At 41.9% G+C, this 27,476-nt stretch overlaps 1 protein-coding gene across 22 annotated transcripts in view; it reads right to left on the bottom strand.

Annotated features, from left to right (window-relative positions):
• Positions 1-27,476, bottom strand: part of hspg2 (heparan sulfate proteoglycan 2) — a 130,433-nt gene that overhangs the window by 3,359 nt on the left and 99,598 nt on the right. For 7 of the 22 annotated variants that reach the window (XM_023956857.2, XM_023956860.2, XM_023956861.2 and 4 more), the window contains 37 exons: positions 25,424-25,546; positions 24,574-24,726; positions 22,657-22,817; positions 22,389-22,466; positions 20,869-21,004; positions 20,505-20,659; positions 17,919-18,057; positions 17,400-17,543; positions 16,954-17,088; positions 16,686-16,867; positions 16,406-16,601; positions 16,005-16,184; positions 15,660-15,920; positions 15,409-15,571; positions 15,221-15,318; positions 13,881-14,147; positions 13,442-13,554; positions 13,053-13,200; positions 12,643-12,759; positions 12,467-12,484; positions 10,813-10,897; positions 9,549-9,693; positions 9,366-9,468; positions 9,169-9,278; positions 6,523-6,631; positions 6,347-6,445; positions 5,708-5,929; positions 5,336-5,580; positions 5,087-5,258; positions 4,881-5,003; positions 3,641-3,697; positions 1,967-2,042; positions 1,759-1,837; positions 1,359-1,406; positions 1,057-1,127; positions 878-961; positions 533-636 (listed from right to left, as the gene is read on the bottom strand). In XM_023956857.2, the coding sequence (XP_023812625.1) occupies positions 533-636; positions 878-961; positions 1,057-1,127; positions 1,359-1,406; positions 1,759-1,837; positions 1,967-2,042; positions 3,641-3,697; positions 4,881-5,003; positions 5,087-5,258; positions 5,336-5,580; positions 5,708-5,929; positions 6,347-6,445; positions 6,523-6,631; positions 9,169-9,278; positions 9,366-9,468; positions 9,549-9,693; positions 10,813-10,897; positions 12,467-12,484; positions 12,643-12,759; positions 13,053-13,200; positions 13,442-13,554; positions 13,881-14,147; positions 15,221-15,318; positions 15,409-15,571; positions 15,660-15,920; positions 16,005-16,184; positions 16,406-16,601; positions 16,686-16,867; positions 16,954-17,088; positions 17,400-17,543; positions 17,919-18,057; positions 20,505-20,659; positions 20,869-21,004; positions 22,389-22,466; positions 22,657-22,817; positions 24,574-24,726; positions 25,424-25,546 (4,899 nt within the window). The remainder of the gene's footprint in view (positions 1-532; positions 637-877; positions 962-1,056; positions 1,128-1,358; positions 1,407-1,758; positions 1,838-1,966; positions 2,043-3,640; positions 3,698-4,880; positions 5,004-5,086; positions 5,259-5,335; positions 5,581-5,707; positions 5,930-6,346; positions 6,446-6,522; positions 6,632-9,168; positions 9,279-9,365; positions 9,469-9,548; positions 9,694-10,812; positions 10,898-12,466; positions 12,485-12,642; positions 12,760-13,052; positions 13,201-13,441; positions 13,555-13,880; positions 14,148-15,220; positions 15,319-15,408; positions 15,572-15,659; positions 15,921-16,004; positions 16,185-16,405; positions 16,602-16,685; positions 16,868-16,953; positions 17,089-17,399; positions 17,544-17,918; positions 18,058-20,504; positions 20,660-20,868; positions 21,005-22,388; positions 22,467-22,656; positions 22,818-24,573; positions 24,727-25,423; positions 25,547-27,476) is intronic. The other 15 variants (XM_023956858.2, XM_078950231.1, XM_078950235.1 and 12 more) reach the window with 11 other exon arrangements.

Raw genomic sequence — 27,476 nt, 5'->3', positions numbered from 1 at the left:
AGCGAGGCCATGTTACAGCGATGAAACACTGTAGTGTAAAAAAATATATTTTTCTTTATAGTGAGGAAATCTCTTTGTTTCAAACTATTGTTTGATACTTGAACACCAGTGCTTTGCTTCAGTCTTGATATTTTCCGACTAACCGTTTACGGAATTAACGTAATTCAAGCGAATTGTGAAACAGAGAACAGCGGCTTTGCCTCATTATGCAACACTTTACGTTAGTAATTAAATTTACGGTATTAATTTGTTGCATATCAGTATAAAGCTGATATGAAAAGCTGCTTTTCTCTTTGTCAGAATCAGCCGATTCATGTTAATCGCGTAAAAGATCAGAGTTACAGTAGGTTAATATGTGTTTGTTTTTTAGGTGTCACCGGCGAAATCTTGGGTGGTAAAGGGTTAAAAAGGGATTCTTAGAATCCAGCTACATGCATGTGACTGTTATTCAAACGCAGTCTGCTTTAAAGTTTTCCCCATTTGTCCTAAATGCCCTTTAAAGTATTTTGAACATTTGTGAATTTCTGCTCACCGAGATATATGCTTCCTTTGGTGTTGACCATGACGCTTTTGCCTTTAGATTGTCCGTGCACCAGCTCTTCTCCATCAATCTGGATGTATCCATCTTTTCCAGTCCTGGAAGACAAAAGGACAAAGATGTGGCCGATCGATGTCATGATCAAACGAGCAAACGAGAGATAAATGTTTCCAGAACAGCTGTCAGAATAGCAGAACTGCAATCAACAATAGCTGTACGCTTAGAGAAAGTCCATCCACGTTCTACCTTCATTTTCCAAAGTTATGAGCTTCTAAAGTGTTTAATCTCAATTAATAAAGTGGAGGTTTGAATCTCAAATGAAACTGAATGAACATATACCTCACGGCTGTGATCTTATGCCATTTCCCATCATTTATGGACTTCTTTGAAAGGATTTTAGCCTCTCCACTGCCCAGCTGGTAGCTGCAGATATTGACACATCACAAAGTTTAATTTCAACGTGAACAAGATCAAGAGAAAAAAATGTTGTTTGAGTAAACTGATGAAGCCAAAATCACCTGAAAACCAGGTGTCCGTTTTGAAGGCCCAGGCTGATGAAATCTTTCCCCTTGCTGTGTTCGCCAGGTTCCTAAAGGTAAAAATGTGGTGGCGATAATAAAAGAGTGACATGCGTGTTACTGAACCATCAACACCAACCAGTGTAATCAGCGATTGTACACGTAAAGTTGGATCAAACAGGATGAACACGTAAACAAACGTAGGAATCACAAAAATGATCAGCACTGAAAAGGACCTCCTCTTGTAGGCATAGGGGGCCAAACCGACTGGAAAAATAAGTGTCTTGCGCTTGTGACGATACCTTTTTGCTAGCATGCACCTTTCGCAAATTGCGTGCACCGACGGTCTCCTGAGGAAAATGGAGGGTGAGTTAGACAAGCACATGCATGATTTTAGTGGGGTCAGATAGAGGCACAGCCAACATGTCCAACAATGTTTTAGCGTCAAGTGGGGTTTTAATGGGGGCAGGAGCGTTAAGATTTAAAAAATATATATATTTAAAAGAAAAGAGCATGGCAGCAGTGCATTGTGGATGACGGGACAGCGAATGGTACTAATACATCAGCGGGTTTCATGGTAACAGTGGTATAAGCACGATGGGGGTGAATTGGGAATTTTAGGGTGATAATTAAAAACTAAAATGCAAATGGGGTGGGGGTTTGAGTCCCACAAATTGAAGACAATGTGGGATGTACACGCACCACTCCCTGCCACAGGATCAGCCCATCAGAGGACAGAGTGTTGATTTCTACTTCAATGGTCTCTGGAGAGTCGTGGGCACTGAAACAGATTAAAAGAGCATTATATTTAAGTAAAATGGTTTTCTCAGCACTTTAGACAATTGCATTGTTTCATAACACAAAATCTGTGGGAGTGAAAAGCCGTAAAAAAGGGAATAAGGAAACATACCTTCTTGGAAAAATGGATTTTGGAAGAGCCACATATCCATCGCTGCGGAATTGAGCTGCGTACTGAAAGGGAGAATCTAGTAGGAAACAAAATGGTAAAAATAAAACATGTAGGGTTAAGGATTCATTTAGAAAATACACAACATGGAGAAGACGCATTGTTTGTGGATGAGAACTGGACTGAGTGACTCCTCTCCCCTCACGTTCAGAATAGAAAGTACCTGCTGGTTCCAAGAACCCAAACATTTTTCATGATATTTTTTCTTCACGGCTGTGAAGTGGACCCTGTAACTGTCCCGGTCTGGGTGGGCACTGTGGCGATGTTCGTATGGCCGAGCTGGCTCCTGGTATGAAGAGATTCCCGAATACTCTTTCAGCATAACAGAGCCAGGCACTAAGTTTCTGTTAGAAGTTACTTTTATAAGTATTCATTGTGTGTGTGGTCATGGGTCGTATGTGTTAACGAGTGGGAGGGTTGGGTTGGGTTTTTATTGTAATATGGTTTATTTTTATTTGTTTTAAACGTTAAAGCGCTTCGAGTTGGGCAAGGCAAGAGAACCACTTTGGTATAAATAAAGTTTCATTTGATTTGACCAATCAGATGCCCCATTGAAAGTATGGGGTGCTTGCTAGCCCCCATGTCCAACGTTCGAAATGTTTGATTGACAGATGGACCAATCACTGTACTGATGATTCCTGATCGTAAAAAATGGCGACTGAATTGACTGTTTTGTTGGTGTCATCACTCTCACTCGGTCCAGTTCTCTCATACAATCAGTGGTAAGAAGTCACTCTTAATGTGTTTCATTGGTTTTCGTTACATACATTTCGTTAAAGGAAAGAGTTTGTCAAGCTTTATTTAGATTAAAATCAATTATAATATCAATACAGTTGAGAAAATTAAATAAATTAAGATGGAGGCATCCATTTAATTAATTATTTTCAGAAGATGTGTTAGTCTCAAGCAGATTTAGGCACATTGATTCATTTCGAGGGCGTTCGAGAAAAAGCTCAAGTTGGAATTTGTATTTGTTCCCATGTGACCGTGAGTATGAGTCACAAGAAAATGGGAAGAAATGTCTTTAAGTAAAAACACAATATGGTAAAACTTTGTTTTTTGTTTTTGGATTTGAACATTCATCTAAAATCAAAATGCAGCAACTTTAAACACACTGATGTAGGATGCAGACTCCCACCCCATGCTCACCCATCCAACAATCTGTTATTTACATCCCTGTTATTAACAGTTTTATTTTTAAAAACCTATAGGTTTTTAAAAATAAAACTGTCATAGTCAGATTATGTGCAGTTTCACTATAGTGAAACTGCACATAATCTGACTATGACAGTTTCAGACTTGACAAGTTTCTGTTTTTTTTGTGTTTTGTTGTAGGTGGACATCTTTCTAGACAGAACCATGGTTGTATATTGTGAGTTGCCATTGTAGAGACACTTACATGACAATTAATAGCAAAACAAAAAAAGATCAGTATCTTCTTCCATCTGTTTCATTAACAGGGTGATAATCATGACTTAAAGGCCAATAAAAGGGGTTACGTTTCTGGCTGTTACAGGGTTAGAAAGTAGAATGTTGAGTTGGAGCAACCCTTCAGGCTCAGTCAGGACCCTGTTAGTTAGTGTCAAGCCAGGCAAACGTATTGTTGCGATACTGTACCATTGACCTCGTTGGCTTCCGTTATCCCCGGGGCTTCAGTGAAGCTGAGGAGCTGGCCTGTGTGTGCAGGATACAGGTGTGAGAGGGCAGGAGAAGATGTGCAATTATTTGGTGTCACCTTTCCCCTCATGTCCTTCAGGTAGGGGTGCTACTACAATCTTTGGGGGCCTGAAACTCATAGTAGGTGCCTCATCCAACCAGCATATATCATTCTGATATAACAAAAAGTCTGTCAAATAACAATAGGATGTAAATTGTAAGCATTATATATTTTTTAAACTGTAGCCTATTTTTAAAAATGCAAGTGTTGAAAACAGGACTTTTAGACATTAAAAAACTACTTTGTGATGTATTTATTTGTCCTTATTGAGTTATTCTGTGCCCGGTGAATGCTCTCATTGGGTGTGAAAGCAAAGGAACAAGTGTGTGGTCATGCGACCTGCTGGTTTCTAATAAAAAACATTTTTGTGCAATTTTGTGCAGTTTAAGTTTCTTTAAATTAAATATGGAAAATCGATGTAACAAGATAGAAAGTTTGTTTTATTAATTTAACATTTAAACAACACATAGGTGGGCTTCTTGCACCTACTCGCCCATTTTTGGGAAAGGTGACGGTATGCCAAGATGGCAAGTTGAAAACATGGCCACCTAGTGGTAACTTAGTAAACTGTTAAAATTTGACTTTTTTAATTTTCGGACCTGAAGTGTTGGGTTTGCCCATCCATTTTACTGCTTAATCTGTGTCGTTGTCACAGGGTTCCTCGGGCCTATCCTAGTTTCTGTTGGGTGAGGCGGGATATACCCTAAACAGGTCCACACAATTACACACACTCTCAAATTCACACCTAGGGACAATTTGGAATCACCTATAAACCTATGGAGCATGTTTTTGGACTGTGGGAGAACATGCTAACCTCACACAACTCCCAACTGGGGTTCAAACCAGGTCCCACTCACTGTTAGACGAGAGTGCCAACCACTACCCCACAGGGCAGCCATGATGGGTTTGCCTTTAAATCATTATGAGTCCCATTACAACCCCTGTGCCCCCCTTATAGTCTGTAGCCCCAAGCATTGGTGTACACAGCCTGTTGGCAAATTGTGTTTTTGTTGACCATTTTTGAAGTTGTTTTGTAAAACTTTTTTAACAGTATTAGGAGAAGCCATACATTTGCTTGGCTCCTGCAAAACACATTGTTTCCTCTGATATTGCTGTTTATTTTTGCCAGTGTTCACTTACTTTCCTCACAGTTGAGGCCCGTGTGTCCGGGCGCACACTCACACATGCCGTCCACACAGCTGCCGCTGTTGAGACACTGACGATCGCTCTGGCATACGTACTTCACCACTTCACATCGCTCACCTGTAGAGGTCAAACACCAGTTGGGTTTCAGAGTTGAAGGGTCAATAATACCCAGTCAATTAATTTGAACTGAACCAGCTGACCTTCAAATCCGTCCCTGCAGAGACACTGGTACTCATACTCAGGACTCAACTTGCAGGTGCCACCATTGAGACACGGATGACGATCACAAGGACTTAAGTCCACACATTCACTGATTGATTTGCTCTCTGTGAAGCTGTAGGACAGATCCACCTTCTTGTTGTTGATGAAAACCTACACAGAGAGGGTGAAGACAAAGTTAAAACTTTCTAAAACTTGAATTTGATTTCATCATTGCAGAGATGTCTCACCTCTCCAATGCAGCCCCTAAACATCGCACTGACGTTGGCTGGCTTAGGCAGGATGTCCATGCTGGGCACTCCTCCCAAGTACATGGGCGTATGAATGTTAAGGCCCTGGGCTTTTCCTGGAGATGTCCTCCTATCCACTTGGCCTTGGTTGACTTTGAGGTAACCGGCTCTTTTGTTCCGCTCGGCCACTACCTTGTGCCAAATTCCCAGTGAGAGTTTTTCAGGACTATGAAGGATTGCCTGTCCTAAAATTGGAAGAAAAAAAAAGACATTTTAAAAACTAGCTAAAACTAATAGAACTAGAACCAAACTCAAGTTCTAGTGACAGAAACTGAGGCCCTTTAGAGACACAACATCGAAGGTTCACTTCACCTGTTCCCAGTTCGTATCGGAATTCCACATGTCCCTCCACCATGGAGATGGCCACAAAGTCTTCCACCTTCATTTTCTTTCCTCCACTGAAGAACATGAGGCCATTATTCTCCAGTGGCTTGAATTCCAGCTCAATTCGCAGGTCATCATGGATGTTCGTCAAAGGAGGATAAGCTATGTATGACTCTGTGCCATCAAACAGCGGAGTCGTCACAAGTTCACCTAGTGAAATCAAAGATACACAAAGGTTTACAGAATACCTGCAGTTCACCATTGTCATCATACATTCAAGCTCTTCTGAGAAAATGATAATACAATTGATATGTTGACTTGTTTGGGTAAATTTAACAGACATAAACATTCTACAGGAGAAAACCAGAGGTTTAGTGTCCCTACACTGAAATTTTACAGCTGGGAGACAACTACTCCGCCTCCAAGCTACAGCCTCCCACATGACATTGTTTTGTTACACACAGACTGATACAAATCTTGTAGAAATACTACTGAGCCACAAGCTATTGGTTTGTTACAGACTGACTATCTTTATTTTTTTTTAATGACAAACAATAATCATTTGTTTCTTTATTTACAGTCTTTATTTTGACATTTTCATAAACTAGTGAGGATTTTCTGTCTTACCATCCATGCATTTGTCTCCAGACTTGCCAAGATGGCAGCGGCAGTCATAGCCCCGACCATTAGCACGGTTTATGCAAGTGGCATCTGGTCCACAGGCTCCTAAAGATAGCAAGGAGACAAAAAGTCAGAGAGACAAACCATTTCTTTTGTTTGTGCATGACTTGCTTTAGATGTACCTAAATGACAGTGAAGGGATGAGAGGTGTTGGCAGTTGCTGCCTGTAAATCCACTGCGGCAGCTGCATTTGTATAAGCTGGCGTCTGAATCCTCACACCTTCCTCCATTCTATAAAGATACATGAAGTTGGTTGACCAAATGGGGTTAACATAGCAGAAGAAGCCAGTCAACCAGCCAGCCCGCCAGCCAACCAACCAATCGATCAATAAATCAAACACTATCGACTTCTGCTTGTGGAGGTGGAGCAACAGTTTGGTCAAGGATTCCCATCTGTTCATCCCCCAGACTCTTTTCCAGCGTTTGAGGAAAGACATTGAGGCAGTTTTTTTTCAGCATGTCCAGGATTGGGAGGTATTCAGGTGACACCCAAATCAGACAACCTTAACTGACTCTTGTAGTAGTTTTAGGGGATGTCATCTGGACTTGGTTTTAAAGTTGGAAGACGTTTCACCTCTTATCCAAGAGGCTTTGTCAATTCGAGGTGAAACGTCTTCCAACTTTAAAACCAAGTCCAGATGACATCCCCTAAAACTACTACAATGGAACCAACCTGGATGAATGAGAGTCTTCATAGACATGTTAACTGACTCTTCATAATGTGCGGAGGTTACTTCTCGTTATCTGTAAAACCCTACTCCTACCCATTGATTGTATATGAGAGCTGGACTGAGTTACCCCTCCCACCTGGCTTTTCAAACAGGAAGCACTTGCTGGTTCCAAGAAGCCAAAATCCCATAGACTTCTATTGAAAAAGAAACAGCTTTTACTCAGTCATTCTATTCTTGCTCTGATAATTTTTATTTACAACATGCTCTTGCTAATCCCATTTTTTTCAAGACATTTATTTCTACAGTGCAAGTTATTCAAGTTACAAATTGACCAATCAGAAGCCTCAATAAAAGTGTGTTCCCACATCAAACGTTCAAAGTTTAATTGGCAGAATTTGTGTTGAGTGCTTCCAAGTGGTAGGGGGTGTGGACTAGAGCCCTATTTTCTTCATCCCGCTCCCGCCCGCTGAATTTTTGACCAATCCCGCCCGCCCGCACTCCCGCCCGCTCCCGCAATATGTATGTCCACTCCCGCCCGCACCCGCAAAACTCATAGAATTTATTACCGCACAGTCATAGAGATGCATTGATTTTGTATCGTCTCCCGTCCCGCAGGAAAAAAACACGTATTTTTTTTTATATTGTAGCGACCTGGGGGTTAGCCCCGCCTTCAGCCCCTAAGGCTCATGGGAAGTGGGGAGCTTAGGTGAAACCTTGAGTCAGAGGGCTGGAAGCTGAAGTGACCCTCCATGCTGTTTGGGCTGTATGGTGTGCTGGAATAAACAGGCTTGTTGCTTAAAAGCTAATATTGCCTCTCTCTATGTTTCTTCCAACTTGAGACTGTCCGGGGTCGTGCGGTGTATGGGGCACGGACAGCTCTCCATTAGAACCTCTCCATGAGCAGTTGGCTTTCGCTACCCCACTAAAGTGAAGGTTCGGCCGGATCGTTACAATATTATTAAAGAGATTCATGTCCTCCTCCAGCCTCATCTTTTCATGCATTCCTCTTTTGTGTAATGTGCAACTTAATATTAAATATATTTTTACAAATGCTGTTCGGTTAAAAGTGTGCATGTAAGCGCGCGCAGTCAGACGGCCTGAAGCGCGCTCTTAGTAAGAGGCGGGACGGGGCGCACCCCCAACAACAGGTTAGATGACAGAGGCCGTTTGGCGTCTCTACCTGGTGCCTTCACAGAGCTTCAGTACATAAGAATCCAACAGCTGCACAGCCTAACGTAGTACGCTAATATATATTCATGAGATATTCATGGCAGCACTGATCCCGTGGGGTTTTTTTTTGCCGCCCGCAGCACAATTCAAACCGCCCAATCCCGCGAGATTTGGGTTGGGTCCCAATGCAATCCCAATGCAGCCCTCTAGTGTGGACTTCCAACAAGCTAAGTCCTGATTGTCAAGAGTGGTTGCCATAGAGGCAAGGCAAGTTTATTTGTATGGCAAAATTCGTACTAGAAAGTAATTCAAGTGCTTCACAAAACAGGAAAATGCATTAAAATCACAATACATAACAGTGCAAAGATTCAAAACATACAAAAGGATTATAAACTTCACATTAAAAGAAAGGAAAGAGAAAAGAAAATGAAAAAGGGTGTCGATAAGGACCCTTCAGTTACATACACGGCTAAACAGGAATGTTCTGGGTCTAGACTTGAGCCTTAACACAGTAGAGGCCTGTCTCACAACCTCAGAGAGACTGTTCCTGATTTTAGCTGCATAAGACTGAAACGCTCATTCCCCTTGTTTAGTCCTGACCCTGGGAACCCGCAGGAACCTGGTCCCGGAGGTCCTAAGAGTCAGAGATGGTTCATATGGCACTAACATGTCAGAGATGTACTTTGGTCCAAGGCCATGGAGGGACTTGTAAACAAGCAGAGCTGCTTGAAATAGAAATGCTGACTAGACCCCTTTGGTGAGAGTCGAATACACAAACTACATTCCACCAAAACAAAGTTTACATCACTGCCATGAGGATCTCTTGGTTGGTCTTATATTTTATCTTTCTTATACTAACAGGCTGGTATTCACTCCTAACCTAAAAGGAAAACTGAAGAAAACCAAATGTGGATGAATTGGACTGACCTGACATGGCTGATCCTTGCAGGTAGGACAGTTTGTAACACCAGTAGAGCTGCGGTCAAGGTCCTTGAAGATGACTTCTTCTCCCTGAATGATCAGCTGACGAATGCAGCCTGCAAACAATTGGTCCAACGTGTCATACAAGAAAAAAACATGTCTAAAAAAAACTACCGTCTCAGATTAATGTTGGGATATTTTACCAACGAAACCAGACTTGATGCCAGCAGTCTTAGCAAGGACTGTGTAGTTTGGATGGCCCCCCACATGCAGCTCCTCATTCAGATCAAGGCCTTGGAATTTTCCCTGAGTGACAGACAAGATACAATCACAAAAGTAAGTCCCTAAGCTTAACAGGGGCAGCAAGTGGCATTGTGCTGAAATACCTGTGAGGTGCCAGTAATGGGTTCACCTCCATCCACAACAATGTAACCCTGGGTAATGTTGCGATGTAACTCAACCGTGTGAAACTCTCCTATTTTAATGGGGTTGGGGTCACGTATTGTAGCCATCCCAGAGCCCACATCAAACCTGCAATAACAAGGAATCTTGTCAGAAGGAGGAAACTCCATCTCCAGTGTGAGACGTGATAATCCAAAGAAAGCTATTGTTTTATGGTTTGTTCACTGGACAACAATAGCGAGCACTTGTAGGGAAAGAGACACGTTTGACAAGTTTTAGAGGTAACGTTCCCCGAAATCTTTGATAGACCGTCAAATGTTCACAGTAAACATGTTTAGGTCAGATTAATCACAACTCCTGACTTGGGATTTGGTAAACAAATTCTGAAGGTAAAAATATTTTTAGTACAACTGATGATACCTTCAAGATGGAGGCATACATGTATGTTTTGAGTAAAATGCAAAACTGCATCATGATGGTGACTTGGGACCCATTGATGACCATTTCAGTTGCATGTTAGATGCTGACACGTGGGTGGGAGAGAACTTTTCAGAGCTCAGTCAAGATAAAACTGAGATTTTAATTGTTGGTAAAGAAGCTGAGAGAGAAAGGGTGCAGTTTTACTCATCAGCTCATAATTTAAATGTGTGCAATATTGTCAGAAACCTCTGTATGATTTTAGATGCAGATCTTTCCTTTTACTAACAAAGAAATATTGTCAGAGTGAGCCCTATTCTCATCAAAGCCAGTGATGAAATATCATTACACGTTTTTATAACATCTAGAATAGACCACTGGCGTTGAGAAAATAGTACAAATTGCCTGCAGCTTGTTGAACCAAGACTGGAAAGAATAAGCACACTACTCCAAATTTTGAAATCTTTGCACTGGCTCCCAGTCAGCTTTAGGATCGATTTTAAGTTGGGGAGTCTTATTATGGCATTAATCGCAATTAATTAACTACAGACAAATTAGCCTTTTTTTTAAATCGTGTTTTACCACTCAGATTTACCACTTTGCGGTTGTTTTTCATAAGGAATTAACGTAATAACTTGATTTTGATTTTGCATAATGTGTTTAAGATCATTCCAAAATGGATTGAAATTGTCTGTAATGAGATTGTTATAGAGATGGATGAGATACATTTTTACATTTTAATAGCCAGTGAATCAAATTAGTGTCAACAAAGAGGATTTTTAGCTTTTTCCTGTTCTGTTAATTCAAGTTTCAAGTCTCTCTCAGGCAGACCTGAACTCCAGACGGCCGCTCACTAGTCCCAAAGAGATAAAGTCAGCTCCAGTGGTTCTTCTCTGGCCATTGTAGAGGATCATACCTGTTGAAAAAAATTCAAGTACAATTTTTTGCATAAATAGCCTAAAGCTTAAAATGGATATCCATCCTAATAAATCAGTAATTTTTCAACAACCTCTGCAACTATCATGTGATTCCACTCAATTCTTGACATTTTCATCTAAGGCTTCCTCGACCTCTTAGATTGGTCGTTTTTACAGGCCTATAGTACAGCGGCCCTGAAGTACAAATCACACCAACAAATCACTCAACCCAAAACCATATTAAATATCACAACGGCAATAAAAAAATAAAAAATAAAATAAAAAATAAATAAAAAAAACAAACAAACACAACTTTACAGAAACCAAAAAATAAGAACTTTTTCTCTGAACGGATGTTTTATTCAACCCATCGGGATGATTGGCATGTATATATATATCGCTTTATGTCCCCAAATCTTGACTGCATCGCTGGTGCGGCGCGACGCAGACTATTTCTTACACCACGTAACACATAGTCCGTTTTTTTCACAGAAAATCGAAATTGGAAAAAAGAACAAGAACTAAGGACTAAAAACTGGTTAATCATTGATTTATTTTGTAAGTGACCATGGTATAAGCGGGTTAATGGCCGACAAAGTGTGCATTATCACTTTTTAACGCACTTCGCAGAAGCAACCGTCCTCTGCTTCGTGTCGGACAGTTCAGGCCTCCATGGCGTGCGTTAAAAAGTGATAATGCACACTTCGTCGGCCATTAACCCTTAATTATCCAACCAGTGATGTCCTATGGTACATGTCTTTTCCAGTTTATTATTTTGTTTTTTAACAATTCATTTTGATTTCTTACTTTTCCATTTTGATCACTTTTGTTTTCCATCTTTCATTTTTACGTTTTGGTTTCTGGAATGTTGTTTTGATTTCTAAAATGTAATGTTTTAATATTCGTTTTGCTTATTTAGTTGTCATTGTGGTTTTTAATATGCTACTACGTTGAGTGGTCTGTTGATGTGATTTGCGCTTCAGGGCCACCGTACTAGGAAGACTTTGAAAAAGCTGGACAGTAAAGCAGCATGTTTGATTGAAGCCATCCAAAGCCATGACCTAAATTGCCATTCAGTCACTGGGCTGCAGAATTTGTCTGATCCAATCATTCTGCTCATCCTCCTCTTTCTTCATCCACATGCTTACACAAGCTCATGCTTTGATATAGATGACTAGCACATGCTCACGAGGGGTCCCTCAAAGTATAAAAAAGGATGAGTCAGAAAGACTAGAACTTCAGAACATGAGAAAAACCTTCGCCTGCAATCTTAACCAAAAAAAACAAACAGATTCTTTGAGAATAGACAGCTGCATTTTTACATAATGCATAAAATTCTTCTGGGACGTTCTCACACATCATGCAAAAGCAAGGTATCTGTCTACACCTGAAAAGTACTTTTGACTTTAGCGTGCATTAAAAAAACTGCTTTTTCTGTAAGATGACTGGAAAAAATGGCCATGCACCATCAGGTTTGCAGCCGTAAACTAAAAATCAGCCCTGAGCATGATGATGATGTCTGACGCAGGCAGACAGCAGGACACCAGGCTGGACTGGCCGAGACTCACCAGCATACAATATGAGACCTTCACACCACATGGATGAGGTGTGTGCGGGGGGGGGGGGGGGGGGGGGGGGGGGGGACACAAGTTGCAGTAAAGGCAAATATGAGGAAAAAAAATTGAAATAGCAGTATTTTTTTACAGAATTTTGAGAGTTAAGGTTACAGAGGTTTAACCCTTACCGTCAACGTTATCAGGTCTTAAGTTGATCTTTATGCTGAAAGCCTTGTAGGCGTTTTTAATGGTGGGCAGGGTGAGGTACGACAAGGGTTCCTGGGCAAAGTAGGGCATTACCCTCTCTGAAAAACACACACATTGTAGTAACATTTAGTCATTTTTTGTGTTTTACACCAGTTGTCCCCATGCCGCAGAACCACCTTCACGAAATCTAGTGTGCAAATAACGTTTTTTAATAAAGTATTTTACAGAGTATAAAGTTAATTTTACCCACAAAAGTTGAGAAACTGGAGGCTGAGAAAAAAAAATTACATGCCAGCTTCGGCCTCGTCCAGGCCGGTCCATGAACATATTGTTTGACATTAAACTTATTGCCTAAAAAAAGCTGCTTTTTCGCTGCGCTTGAAACACTAACCATGGACTTCCAGGGTGGTGAAAGCCTCCACCTTGCCCTGTTTGTTAGATGCAGTACAGATGTATGTGCCTGAATCTTCATGGGTGACCTGAGGGACTGTCAGCACGTTGGCCTCCTGGAAACACTTTGACGGAAGCTCTTCCTCCATCTCAAAGAAATAAAGACACAGGATAAAGCCAATGACACGCGTTGAAGTCCTTACTTATCAAACAACGTTTGGTTTGGTTAGGCCAAACCCTTAATCTGAAGGAAATAGACAGATTCAGAACTAAGTTTGACCAAAAGTACAAAAAAACGAATGAGTGTGACTAAAAAAAAGATATATTTGATATATTGAAAGAAATTTTTAACACCGTTCACACAAAATAAATAAAGAAAACCTAGTTTACCTTTGACCACTTGATATTAGGAGCAGGGTATCCTGAAGCCACACAGGGCAAGACAGCATCTGACCCCACCGTCACCTCCTTCTTTTCTGGTAGAGTAGCAATTTGAGGGAGAGCTAAGCAAACAGGAGACAAGATTTTATTAATGTTAAATAATGAAACAAACACCCAGATTATCGGCAAGAAGATCCTATAGGCAACTTTAAAGCAACAAAACCTTTTTGATCAAAGAAAAGATGGTTTATTCAGTCTTTTCTATGAAGCTATCAAAACTGTTGCTATTATGAGTATTTTAATAACTAATATTCCCCTGTAGTAATCTAGGAATGTTAAAAAACTGTTTGAACTGCAGAAATTGCATGATCCGGAACCCTAAATCAATCATCTTTTCTGACTGAAAGAGAAGGAGAATTGTAGGAAATCCCCCCCAATAAATACTCACACTGCACATTGAGGACCACCTGGGACTGAACCGAGCCCACATTGTTGGTTGCCGTACAGCGATACTGGCCGGCATCAACTTCGGTCACCCGCTCGATCTTCAGCATGCCGCCCTTCACCACGATGTGGGCCGGCAGAGAGCCGTCCACTTTGCTCCATTTGATTGTCGGCTCCGGGTCACCAACGGCTTGACACTCAAACTCCACAGAAGTCCCAATCATTACTGTCTGCACTGAGGTTCGCACATTGATCATGACTTTTGGTAGAGCTGTGGGGGGAAAAAAGACGGAGAAAACATTTTATCCAATGGCATAGTAGCAACTGCCCTTGTGGGTGGAAACAGACTGTCTCGGGCAAAAAATGGGCAAATCTGTACGGGGCGTCCACTGTGTGACACGTGTTTGCAGCCTGACTGTAAGAAAGTAGGAAATTAGACAGTTTGTGTTGGGGCCCTACGGACTCTTATATAAATATATATATATATATATAAATCCCCTGCACACTCCATGAGTGTGGCATTTATGCACGTTTAGAAAGGGGTCCCCCTTACTAACGACTAGAGTGTTAAGTAAGGACACTTACGACACCATCATTCATATGTCACAAGTGCAGGCAACTTACATTATCCTTACAAATACTTCACGATAAACTTACCATTCCATTCTAATTACATTCCAAAGGTGGCCGCATGAGCCTCAAGAGTATTGCTGGACACACGTTTAAGATGCGGCTGCACCTGTTTACAATCGTCCATGGGCCTGGACAACCCAGAAACCTGCAGCATCCGTACGAGACAACGCCTGTTCTATTTTATGTGAATAAGGCATTATAGTTAATGTGTACTGTCAAGGATTCTGAATATTTTAAATCCTTTGTTTGGACTAGATTTATTGTAATCATGTAAAAACGACAAAGTTTTATGTTGACATTGTTCAAAGAGCGCATGATTTTATTTTGAAAGTGAGTTATGTCACAAAAAATTAACTTTTTTCAGTGAAAATTACAGAGCAGGCCTAATAATTTAAAAGTAGGATCGAACCAATTGAAAGTGGCCACCGTGTAAACATAATAAAGGTTGATTTGACTGTAATTTGGGTATATTTTGTTCTTTTCTTTCTATTCTTTTGGGGTCTTGCATTAGTTTATAGTGGTGTAATAACAATTTTCTGGAATAAACCATTTCAGAACATCAAGGAAGACTCAGTTTTATTTGACTGCCAGCTGCCAGCGTGTTTATTTATAGAAAAATGACAAAAACAAAAGTTTTCTGCGACCAGACTGTATATTTAACAGTCCTTTCCATAGTGTGCTGCCAGTGACTGATAAGGTGGAGTAACATACCTTGAATGGTCAGCCTGGCGGTGTCCTGAGCCTCACCATACACGCTACTCGCTCTACAAATGTAGACCCCTTCATTGCTCTGCTCCAGGTTCTCAATCCTGCACATGAATCACAAATCCCACAATGCAATGCTTACTTTTCCTTTCACATATTGTACAGTGCTTCTAATGCTGTGTATCAGCGGTCACCTGAGCACTCCATCCTTAATGTGGTGGTTTGGTGGCAAGGCCCCTCCTTCCTTGAGCCACCTAATCTTGGTCTCTACCCCACCTGCAGCTGAACAGGTGAACTCCACCGTGCCGCCCCGGGCTTTGACCTCAACCTGAGGGGATACACGCACCGCCAGCGGTGCTGCACCAAGAATCAAACAGAGACAGAAACTTTTTACTGAACTTTGATCTGGAAATTAGAATAAGCTGCATGTGCTGTTAGAACTTACATCTGACAGTGACTTTGACAAACGCTTCACTGCTGCCCACTTTGTTGCTGGCCACACACTTGTAGCTCCCAGCATCCTCAGCAGTTGCCAGGTTGATTTGTAGATCACCGCCATCAACCTCAGCTCGGGGAGGCAGCTGTCCATCCACTTTGGTCCAGACGAAGGTCAACGGAGGCGTGCCATGGGCGAGACACTGCAGCCGGATCACCTCCCCGACCCGTACAGCTACATCGTTCTGCGTGGAAGTGGTGTACGGAGGAGCTGGAAGGGAAAGAAATGAAACATGTTTTTTTTTTTTGAAGACTCAAAAGCAAACTTGTTGGATGGGGGAGTAGAAAGACTTACTCTCAACATCGAGCATGATGGTGGCTTCGCTGGTTCCCATGGTATTTCTGCCACTGCAGATGTATTCACCTGAGTCCTGCCGGCCAACGCTGGGCAGCTCCAGGCTACCGTTCACCAGCTTGTGCCTCCAAGGCAGAGGGGACCGCAGCTTGGACCACGACATCAATGGTGAGGGAAATCCTACAGAAACCGGTAGCTCCGGTCAATCCTGATTCCTAAAATACTACATTCACACAGGGCTCGGAAACGCACATTCAAGCGGCCACTTCAAATGAAAAGTCTATGTAAACGTGCAACTCTGGCTCCTGGAAAGCACATTGCATCCCCGGTGTGCATGACACTCACTCAGCACAATGCTTTTAACTTTATGACACACAAAGATACAAGTCTGCCATCATTACCTTGCACATTACAATGCAGTGTTACACTCTGTCCCTCCACCACCACCATGAATGGCTCAGGAGCTGTCACCATGGGTGCTGTTGGGACCAAAGGTCCACCCTGAACAATCACTTCCACATTGGTCTCAGAGAGTCCATTAGAGTTTTGAGCTGTGCACACATAAGTGCCGCTGTCCTCTGGACGTGCGACCAGAATCTGGAAGAAAATGGTCGGATTTCAGGCGAGGTTAATGCCAAACACGTTTTCTGCAACAGTCACTGGTGCTGCTTTAAGGAGTACCTGCAGGAGAGCATTAGATTCCATGGGCAGAGGACTTTTCAGCATGGTTTTGCGGTTGTTGTCCAACCTGTGCCACGAGACCGAAGGGTGAGGTTCCCCCCCTGCTTGACACTCCAGGGTAATAGGGTCTCCCACCCTGACCTGCACCGGTCCAACAGGGGTGACGGTGACCACAGGAGACACTGGAAACACACACTTATGCTGTGAATACCACAGTGCCACTAGAGGGAGCCCTTTCCTCAGAAAAATTGAACAGTGTGAGGCCGACCTTTGACAATCAAAGACACTATGGACTGGGTCACGCCAAACAGGTTGCTGGCTATGCAGCGGTAGGGTCCATAATTTTCACGACGGGCATTGGTGATGGTCAAAACGGAACCGTCAGGACTAACTTTGGCGTTGACTGCAGAGACAAGGAAAATATTAGACCTGCTGAAAAAGGAAAGAAGAACAGGTGAAGTCTGCAAAATAAAAACCCTGATGGAGCTGAGCTTGGATCCATTAGAGAGGCTAGTTCATAAAAATGGATTTGCTTTTCTATGTGCAGGTTTGTATGCAAAAAAGTGAATATGTGGATTTCTTTATTGGACTATGGTAGAACTGTAAACCTTTTGTATCAGATTCGATTGGAAAATGCAAATATCGGATTTTAGTGCAGAAAAAAGGTCTGAATGGTCTTAGATGGACGTTACTCTGTGTGTGGTCAGCTGTTACCAGGCAATGGCTGATTGTTGGCCATCTTCCACTCCAGTTTGACCGGCTCGGCTCCACCGTACACCTTGCACCTGAAGCTGGTGGATTTCCCCTCTTCCACTGCGGCACTGTGCGGTTCAATGGCAATAATGGGGCTCTGCAAGCCTGCAGCAGAAACCATTATGAACTGAGCAATCTTCCTTAATTTGGATGGTGTCACTCTCCATGACAGATCTGTTTGGCCACGAGCCATTACAGTAAACCCGAGGATGAGATCATGGGGCGGTCAAGAGGAAATTTAATCTGAGGTCACCCATGATTACTCATGAGTGGTTTGTGAACAAAACAGCTCCCTGATCTAATTTCTAACACACTCCTGCCAACGGGTTGAAAATATTGCAACTTAGTAACCTCGAGTATGCTAGGGGGACATCTGAAACTAAGAGAAAGGTCAGATGAACTCTTACATTTAGTGTTTGGCCTAAAGGTCTGTGGGAAAAAAGATGAAACACACAAATCAGCCTCACAAAGCATCCTTACGTGAAGAAGGTGAGGTAACAGACACAGAGACAGAGGCCTGATGGAAATGAGAATTCCCAGGGCTTCCCTCCACCCGACAAATATACTCTCCAGAGTCTTCTGCGCTGGCGGACAGAATACGCAATTGACTTCCAATGACCTGCAAGGAGAAAAAAAGGATCATTAAAACTATGTATTGCCTACTTTTCACATCAAAAAATGAGTTAAATGGATTGGCAGACTAAAAAGGAAGGTAACATTGCATTTACGAAAAGAATCAAACTTTTACAGATGTACTCCTATAGAAGCACATCTGTGTCTTTTTTTTATTTGTCTGAAAATATAGTTTTTATTTTTGGCGGAATTTCATGCAAAACAGCTCAAAACTTCTCTGCATCACATTTACTTCTTTCTTTATAAAAGACTAGTTTGGTGAAAGCGGGGCTTCTATGAGGAGTTCCAAGCGTACTGCTCACTGTCAATGCCAACCAACAGCTTATTTAATCTAAACAGCTAATCTGCCAACAGCTACCGGTAATCTTGAAGATTCTGCCGACGCCTCCCCATCGCCCGGTGGCAGTTGTATGTGTGACCGCTTGCTTTACCTGTTGCCAAGCAGTATCTGGTGGGTGAATTGTTGCCACAATCTGAAGGACCCTTAAGACCCCTTAGGATGGGTGGGATTATAAAAATGCACTTCTTACCACTCTCTTTCAAGCAAGTCATCAAACACAGTTTCACAAACTCAATATTTAATGAATTCAAAGCGTCATGTACTGTGTGTATTAGAGCTAAAATGGCTATTTATGAATAAAGGTAATTATAATGGCATTCTTTACAAGTACATAGATATGTGTGCATTTCTGTATCGTCCTTAACTTTTTGTTACTATCCAATTAATTCATGACTTAAATTATTTGTCTTCCTTAGTTTTTGGTTTGAAATAAATCAATTCCAATTTTAATGGCATTATGCAGGTCTGTTAAGTTTTATCATGAAAGAATCACCAGAGTATTTAAGTCAAAAGACCATTATTTTGAAAGCCTTGTCAACTGTTTAGGCTCTTAAATAAAACAGCTTTAGTTTAGCACCGTTTAATGGTCAGAAGGTGTTTTGATAATTACCTGGGAACGATGAGGAGTAAAGAAAAAAGCTGCTTTTCAATTTAAAAATAGATCATTGGGCTTTGATTTTCCAAAGATGTTTCCCATAATGAGTGCACTAAGCACTGATGCATCAGTGAGAAAACAATGTTTTGGTCGCTTCGCTGTTAACTCAGACTAATGAAGTGATGGTGATTGTTTGGTTTAAACATGTTTTTTTCACCTCATCTTAAAAAAGTTCAAGCCAAAAAAGGATATTTCAGGATTTATGAATAAATTTTCCCCTTTGAGACTGCGGCATTTAAACTTGCTTTTATGTTAAGTGACAAGTTTAAAAAATGAACTTGTCCTTCTATTAGTATGGCATATTTATCTTAAAGTACTGCTGTCTCAAGGCCAAAAGAGCGTCAATATTTCACTTCAGGTCTCAAGCCTTGAGTTGTTATATTTATTTATTTTTGAGTCATAAATTTCAATTGGACATAATTTTGTTTATATCCAAAATGGAAAGGGATAATGCCATTGTCACATCTTTCCCTTATGGGTGTGATATGAGCTTCCTCTGGGCAAAAAATGGGCAAAAATGTTTGGGGCATGCAGGGGGCCGACAGGAAATATCAAATAGGTAGATCTTACGTCGCTACGTGGAGCAAAAAAGTTAGAGCACATTTTTTGTTCTACGGGCAAGAAGCTGCAGACAGGTCATAGCGAACACCAATACAGCACCTAAAGGTGAGTAAGGGTGTAGTAGCCATACTGTAGGTACGTAGTACAGATTTTTACCTTTTCAACCCACCTGAACCCTGCGCACTGTGTAAGGGGTCTGTCAGCGCTGTTTATGTGATGAGTGCGTGTTCCTTGCACGCCGTCTAACTGTTCTAGTTTTGTATGCTAGACAATCAGAGTATAGCTTTTGTTGGCTTCCTACGGGCACTAGCGTATCACCTGTGCATCCCGTCCATGCACCATTCAATCAGTAAGGACGCGGGCAGAGGTATCCAGTTCTGGCCTCGAAGGTCGGTGTCCTGCATCTTTTCCAACCAACCTGTCATTCAAGCTCCTTATTGGCTAAACATATCTGATCCAACTACTCAACAGCAGATAAGGCAGGGTTTCTGGAAAATTAGCAGGCCTGGATTTGGACATTTGGACATTGGACATTTGGACTAACGTGTGACATAAGGACATCGTACGACAGCATCCCCCGTATGTCATACGTGTGTGTAATTTACATTATCCTTACAAATACTTCCTTACAAATACCACATGTATGAAAATCGTACGCTCAATTTTTATGACGTCCTTAAAAGTGTCCACACGGAACTGCAAGACCCACTTGCACTCTGCTTAAGATGTGGCTGCTCCTCTCTACGGCCCACAACAGGGCCTTAGCAACCCAAAAAAACGCAGCACCCATACATTGAATGCATGTAACTAAAGCTTTAGGATGTGTGGAAATAAAATACCTGTAGAAAACAAGCCCCTGATAAAAGGCTGGGATTACCTTGTGGTTGGCAGAGAGGCCTCCGCTCACTTTAGTCCAGGTGACCCTTGGAGGAGGATTGCCAGGAGCAAGGCAGTTCAGGTCCAGACTCTGGCCTTCTTGAACATCGGCTATGGAAGGCTGAATGGAAACAGCTACGGAGCTATGGTCTGCTGCTGCAACACAAAACAAACACCGATACATCTTAGTAATTTAAAAGCTACAATGACCCCTTTAAACAGAGGAAAGTAAGGGTTTTGTAATCTAAAAAACTAATATGTCATTCCTATAAGGTTATAAAGTTGGCCATAGTTTGAAAAATGATATGGTCAAAACTATTCTAATGGCAGAAATGATATAGCAACGATCCAACAACCCTGCTTACCCTTGAGCACATTGACTCGAACGGGAGCGGTATTTGAGCCAACGCTGTTGTGGCCCACGCACATATAAGTCCCCGAGTCAGAAATCTTGATGTCAGGGATCAACAGAGTGCCGATGTCTGTGCGGTCCGTCCGAGCCTGAGGGGGACGGGACGATTAGTCAGAGGATTCCATAAAATTCTTTTCACCATTGATCTGCCACGATAAAGTGCATCGTCTCACTTACTGTACCTACCTCTGTAAAACAACACACACAAAAATACAGGGCTGACATACTGAAATAGGTGGCTAAAAGCACAAAACCTTTAAGACAAGACAGGTGGTGTTACTGAAACTGTGTTCGTTTCACCGTGATTGCAGTGACGTGATCAAAGAATCTGCAGTGTGACGTCAGGCTTTCCACAATGATGATTGACTTTGTTAATGAATCAAAATAAGTGAATTGACAACAACAAGATTGGTGAGACTATTCTAAAAGGATGGATGACAAAATTAGCACTGTTAGGACAGATTATCTAGGACAGGGGTGGGCACTGAGGGCGTGTTTTCCAACATATACGGCTCTGGCCTTTTCTATGGTTGGTAATCAGCTACTAGTAGGGCAAGGATTTGTGGAAAACATGCAGACACACCAGCCTTTGAGGCCTGGAATTGCCCACCGCTGGTCTAGGATAAGGTAATTGGAGTCAGAGGTTACACAGGGTGCATTATGAAAATCTTGTGTCCTGGTGTCAAGAACAAAGACCTCAATCAATGCTATGTCGATTTTCTGGATCATGAATGGCAGCATGGGTGTAAATAAGCATTTATTGGTTTGGAAACCATTCAGGGTGGGAGGAGGATCCAGGGATGGATTATTACATTGGTAAAGGGGTGGGGGGTACAGGGCCATCCACAGACAAAGCTGCTTAGATGCGGCCCGCTCAACCATGAGGGATGTTAGACTGCGCCGTGGCTGAGGCGAGTTTAGTGTCTGACGCCGCTGACGGGCTTTTAAAGCAAGCTGTTTGCCAGAGCACACAGAATTTCTGCGTGGCTGCATGGCAGAAACCCCCACCCCTGGGAAAGGCTGACACCAGCGGTGATTCTCTGAGGCAGAACTAAACTAACCCTGAAGCCCCCATTGAGCCAAGGAGACATCAGACAAAAAAACAAAAATAGAAAAGCCAGGTGTTTCGATGCATGTTTGAAACACCTACAGGTCACTGTGTTGCTAAAACACTCAGTGGAATGATGGAGCTCCTCTGGAATATGACAATGGCATGATGTGGACAGCACGAGACACCAAACTATGAAACACTGTAACATAGGAAGAAATATACTACATGCCAGATCCAGGTGGTCGGATTTACCACAAGTGCCAATAACTTTCTATGGTCTGACTACAAAAATGTATGAAGTGCGATTTAAAGGACACGTTGGATCATGCACTTAGTGGACAGTGATTGAGGACGAGGTCAGTAGCGGACGATGGATGTAAGCTACGAGACAGGACAGACAGACAGCAGACAGATGGACAGACCTGCAGCTCCTCAATACGTCTCTGTAACACATCGAGACTGTTGCTTTTAAACTGATGGAAACCGTGAGAGGGAATGGCCTGAACAAACGGCAGAACAGGCAGGGTATAAAAAAAAGGAGGGAGGAGACAAACAGAAGGGAAGGAGAATAAAGGTCAATACTCTTAAACAGTCTGATCAAACACTATGGACTGTGGACATCCTAAAAGAATGTATAGCTCAATTTCCCAGACTGAAGTCATCCTTCAAGGACAATAAGAAATGTCTCACCTGTGGAGGGATTTGTCCGTCCGCTTTTGTCCAGGAGAGCTTTGGAGTGGGTGACCCTGATGCCCTGCAGTACAACCTTAAGGTGTCACCCTCAAGGACTTCAACATTTTGGTGATTGACTTGGACTTGGGGTTGGGTGCCAATGCCAATGGGATTGGATCCTATCCGGGAAATGTACTATAATTATTCATTGTCATGAAAAACTAAACCGTTTTTGCTGTCTCGTCAATGACATTCACAAAGCTAAAGCTACGTACACACCAGACCTGTTATGCACGTTCAAGACCGCAATGAATGTGGGTTCTTGAATGCGCTTTCAGCATATGGTGTTCACACTGGACTGTCGCTATCTGATACTGGTGCATGGTGATTATCACCAACAACATAGTGCTGAATGTGAAAGCAATGCAAATCTCATTAATCTTGCTCCAGGATTTCTTTTTTTCAGCTGTCTTTCAACACATGAAAGACTTGGTGTTATATAATTCCAGCCAGGCACAAACAATTTTTAATTTCTCCTGTATGATCATTTTTCAAAAGTGATTGCCATCCATTCGTCACTACCAAATTTGCGTCCTTCATTGGTCAAACTTCAACTGATTTAACTTTCAACGTGTGTTCATTGGCTGGGCGCCCCAAAACTGACATAAAAATGTGTTGAGTTTTGAACGTAGAAGCCCAATACATGCATATACACACGTTTATATGGACCTGTCATTGGAAGTAGTCGGTGGAATGCGCATTGCTGTGGCTGGTGTGAACATAGCATGACACTTTAAAGACCTGGATTGCCATCTCTATTTCAGCTCATCCACAGCATCTTAATTGGAGTCAAGTCCCTTACATCTACCTATTCATGCATCCATAAGATCGATTGATCAACTGTCCACCTTTTCCAGCTTTCAGAAGAACCTGGAGGCATTCCCATGTCTATCTATAGGCCCCGTTGCTGTGATGTCACATGCAAGCCATTGTTCACAATTTTGGGGGGTCAAGTAAACTGACACCGGACAGGTAAAAACAGCAACTTTGGTGTAGAGAATTAGCCACCAAATTTCATCATGATACACATGTGTTGCTGTTGGTTGTAACAACAGAAAAACTCCCTATTCATGCATCTAATTTGAACAATTTCCAATGGATAATAATAGAAATCAAGTGGGAAGGGGGAATGCCTATCCCTTGTGCTATCTTGTGGGATCAAAATGACCCCCCCCCTTACATTGACATGTTATCCCTACCAGGACAAAGGTGGATGAAGGTGGAGAGGATTTTATGTAATCCATGGATGCCAGTGAAGATCACATATCATTGAAGAAAAAAGGTTCAGCGCACTGTCTAGTGGGGTCCAGATGACCCCACTCCCAACGTTAAAGTGCCTTAGATAGCACAAGGGTTAAAGATCTGAAGAGACTCTGCCATGGACATTTTGTGTCAGGTAAGCCTAAGTTTACGGTTTTTATTTGTCTAAAAAGTAATACATATTAAGATATGGGTACCGTTTTGGGTACCAATGCCAATCTGTTACTTTTGAAACGGTGCTGGTACTTAACCAGAGCTGGAACCAGTACTTTTTTGTTTTTAACAGTGATTGAGTAATGGAAAAAAATATCAACCTTTTAAAAAACATTCAAATGTGAGGAAGCAAATGTGGTTCCTGCAGAGTGTGAATGCCTGAGCTGTTTGTTTCTGTCAGTCTCCGTTATCCTCAGCATGTGGATGATAAATTATTCTTGGTATATTGCTACTCATTGAATGTAATTGTAATATGAATGTTTTTTTTGTATTTGTCAATATAAAAAAATACATTTTCATAACATGTAACCCAGCATGATTTAAATTGATCAGATTTGATCAACTTAAATCTGCACGGAATAATATTCCCACATAACCCACATTCCCAGTCATGGAGCATACTTCGGACAAAGATGGACGCCTGTGATGTGTGCTCCCCGTAAGTGTTTAGGGCCTTGCAGCTGTACTGTCCCTCATCAGCCAGATCCACAGCATTGAAGGTCAGCACGCCGCCTCGCACCACAGCTCTGGGACTCAATCTGCCCCCGGGACCTCCTGTAACAGCCACATTCACAGCAGCATGCATGTTACCATGTGGTACCAGGCATCAAAACTAAGTGTTTTCTTCTTATACATTTTTTTGGGGAAAGTAGCAGCTTCTGAACTATTGGCTGTACACTGGAACTGGAATAAGTGACCCCTGCCCCCTTGCTTTCCAAACAGGAAGAACCCGCCGGTACCAAAAAATCCGAAGCCCCATGGACGTCTATAAAGAAATAAATGGCTATTACTCAGTCATTCTATTTATTAAAATAACAATTTTTGCTCTACTGCGTCTTTTTAAGACGTTTTTGCAAATCCTAATTTTCATGATATTTTCCTGTTGCGCAAGTTATTCAAGTTATAATCGGACTAATCAGATGCCTCAATAAAGGCAGGTGGCCTCACATCGAACGGCTGAAGCATTTTACTGACAGATTATCTTGGGCTCAATCTAAGTGGAAGGAGTGTGGCCTTCTCACATGCTCACTCCTGATTGGATAGAGTGGTTGCCACAGAAATGTGGACTCAGCCCAACTCAAACCAGTCACTGCTTACTGAGGATGTCTGGATGGCAACTGAATTTACTTTATTTGGTTGGAACCGGAAGCAAGACATTCTCTATGGTTGATGTCTCACTCACTCAGTCCAGTCGTCTATATACAGTCAATGCTCAGGCATCACCATCACCCTGACTAAAAAAAAATCATACCGATCCATTCGATGGCTGGGGTTGGGATTCCAGTCGCAGTGCAGCGCAGCTCTGCTCGCTGGCCCTGCAGGACGTTCAGGACTGTGGGAGTGACGATGGCCACAGGCTGGGCCCCCTCTGCAGCTACAAAAGTGAACACAATAGTCAAACGGAGCTCCAGCATGAAGACATAACAAGGTAACGGAAGCACAGTGATGCAGACTGGTTTCAGAATGGAAGTGAAGTGGATTATGAAACCTCCTCAGAAGTCTACAGTCACTGTTTTTATAGAGAAAGCCTTTGAGTGTCAGAAGACCGTGAGAGTTTGACCCCCCTTTGAACCCAAGCCTGTACCTTTAGTAGTGACAAAACTGTGTGAAATGAACCATGAAAAACCACTGCGTATGCATCAGCCTGGCACACTGCTAGATTACGTATTTCAAAAGCTAAAGGGTCAACGAAGGGTCTCTTTCTGTGACGAAGGAGGAGTATGGAACTACCCATCAGGGCGGAAAACCTCTGGGAATGTTACAGCCTGTTTCCCCATTGACACCCACACTAAAGGGTAGGGTGAGGATCCATCATCTTCTGTGGTTACAACACGAAAAGCAGCTAAAATGACTATAACGGTGAGTAAGATGTTAGGTGAGTTAAAAGTTTCCACTCATGATGACAGCTTTGTTTTCTGTGGCTTTGAGGTTTCACAGATTTTATGACATCAAGGGATGTGAAGAGAATGTCATCTGTGCCTTAGGATATGACTCCAAACAGCCACAGTGAATCAATATTTCCCTTTCATTTAAGATAAATCCACAGATGAGGTCAAATATCCTCATGTGTTAAGTTTTTCTTTTGTTTTCCAAGTCGGATGAAGAGTCAGTCCAGGATGAAGACGATGAAAGTTGGTGAATGCGCTCCATTGTTCTTGACAATGAACCCAGCAGATGTTGATGCCTTTCATTGTAAATCGGTGAGGAGGCGTGGAAGCATGATCATACTGAGCTCCAGGGCCCACATTCTTTCCAGTTGGGATCAAACCAACTTTCCCACTCACCTTCTGTACTCTTCTGCACAAATGAAGCTAAAAAGTCTCTACTTGAAACAATCAAATGGCTTTTCTCTATCATATTTCAAAATATCAATCTAGTGTTGGATCCACATGTGAAAAAGTGTTTTTCTTCTTTTCCTGAGAAATAGTGACACTGTTGTAATAAGGATGTCTTAAGCACAGTTATGACGTTTGAAGCCCCGGGCACATATAACTACCATGACAGCATGTTTCCTTAAAAGAGACAAAACAGTGGAAAGACAAATATGAAAAAGATGAAGTGATATCTCTTTTTGAATGTGGAGATTTTGTCTAACATAGGATTTAAATATAGTTAATGAACAGCTTTGAAGTCCCAAGTCCCAATATTTGACACATGATCAAAGTATTGAGTAACTTCTTTGAGTAGCATCATGTTTGGTAGAACCATTAGGCTTTTGTCTCACTTGGCTGTGACAGCTCACGATAAATTTGGTTTAAGTATCCCAAAGCCTGACCTTTCCAACATATCTGAACAGCTTTATTCATCTCGCCACAGTGAAAGAGAACTTTGTCTTTAACCCATTTTAAACTGTTCTTAATTTGGTTTTTTGGTGAGTCACTGCAGTAAATGTGGAAAAAAAATTGTGAAAAAGGGGTGCATTGTGAAACTAACTGGAGACTAAATTGAGACATAAATGAGAAAATTACTTTAACTGTGTGAGCAAGTGTGCAAACGTGAGGTTGACATTAGCCCAATTTTCATACAGAAGTTCTTGGAATATGAATGTACTAAAATTAATTTTGCTTCTAACTAAACATTTCCTAAATTCTTTTTAAGGAAGTTTCCAAATCGTCTTAAAACATGATGACGATTTAATAAGTGTGAGTAATGTCAGAGAAATTTTGGTGACTAATCAAGTTTAATCGTGCACTGTAAAAACACAATATTTCACCAAGAGTTTTTTGTCTAATTTCTAGTTTAAATATCCCATTATACTTATTTATAAGGCAAAATTATTTTAATAGCAACTTTTCAGTCAGATG

Source organism: Oryzias latipes, chromosome 7, assembly GCF_053564925.1.
Source record: "Oryzias latipes strain Hd-rR chromosome 7, Olatipes_Hd-rR_3.1".
In the NCBI taxonomy this organism is placed as follows: Eukaryota; Metazoa; Chordata; class Actinopteri; order Beloniformes; family Adrianichthyidae; genus Oryzias; species Oryzias latipes.
Note: the sequence above shows the minus strand (reverse complement) of the source record. Positions and strands in the feature narration are given on the sequence as shown.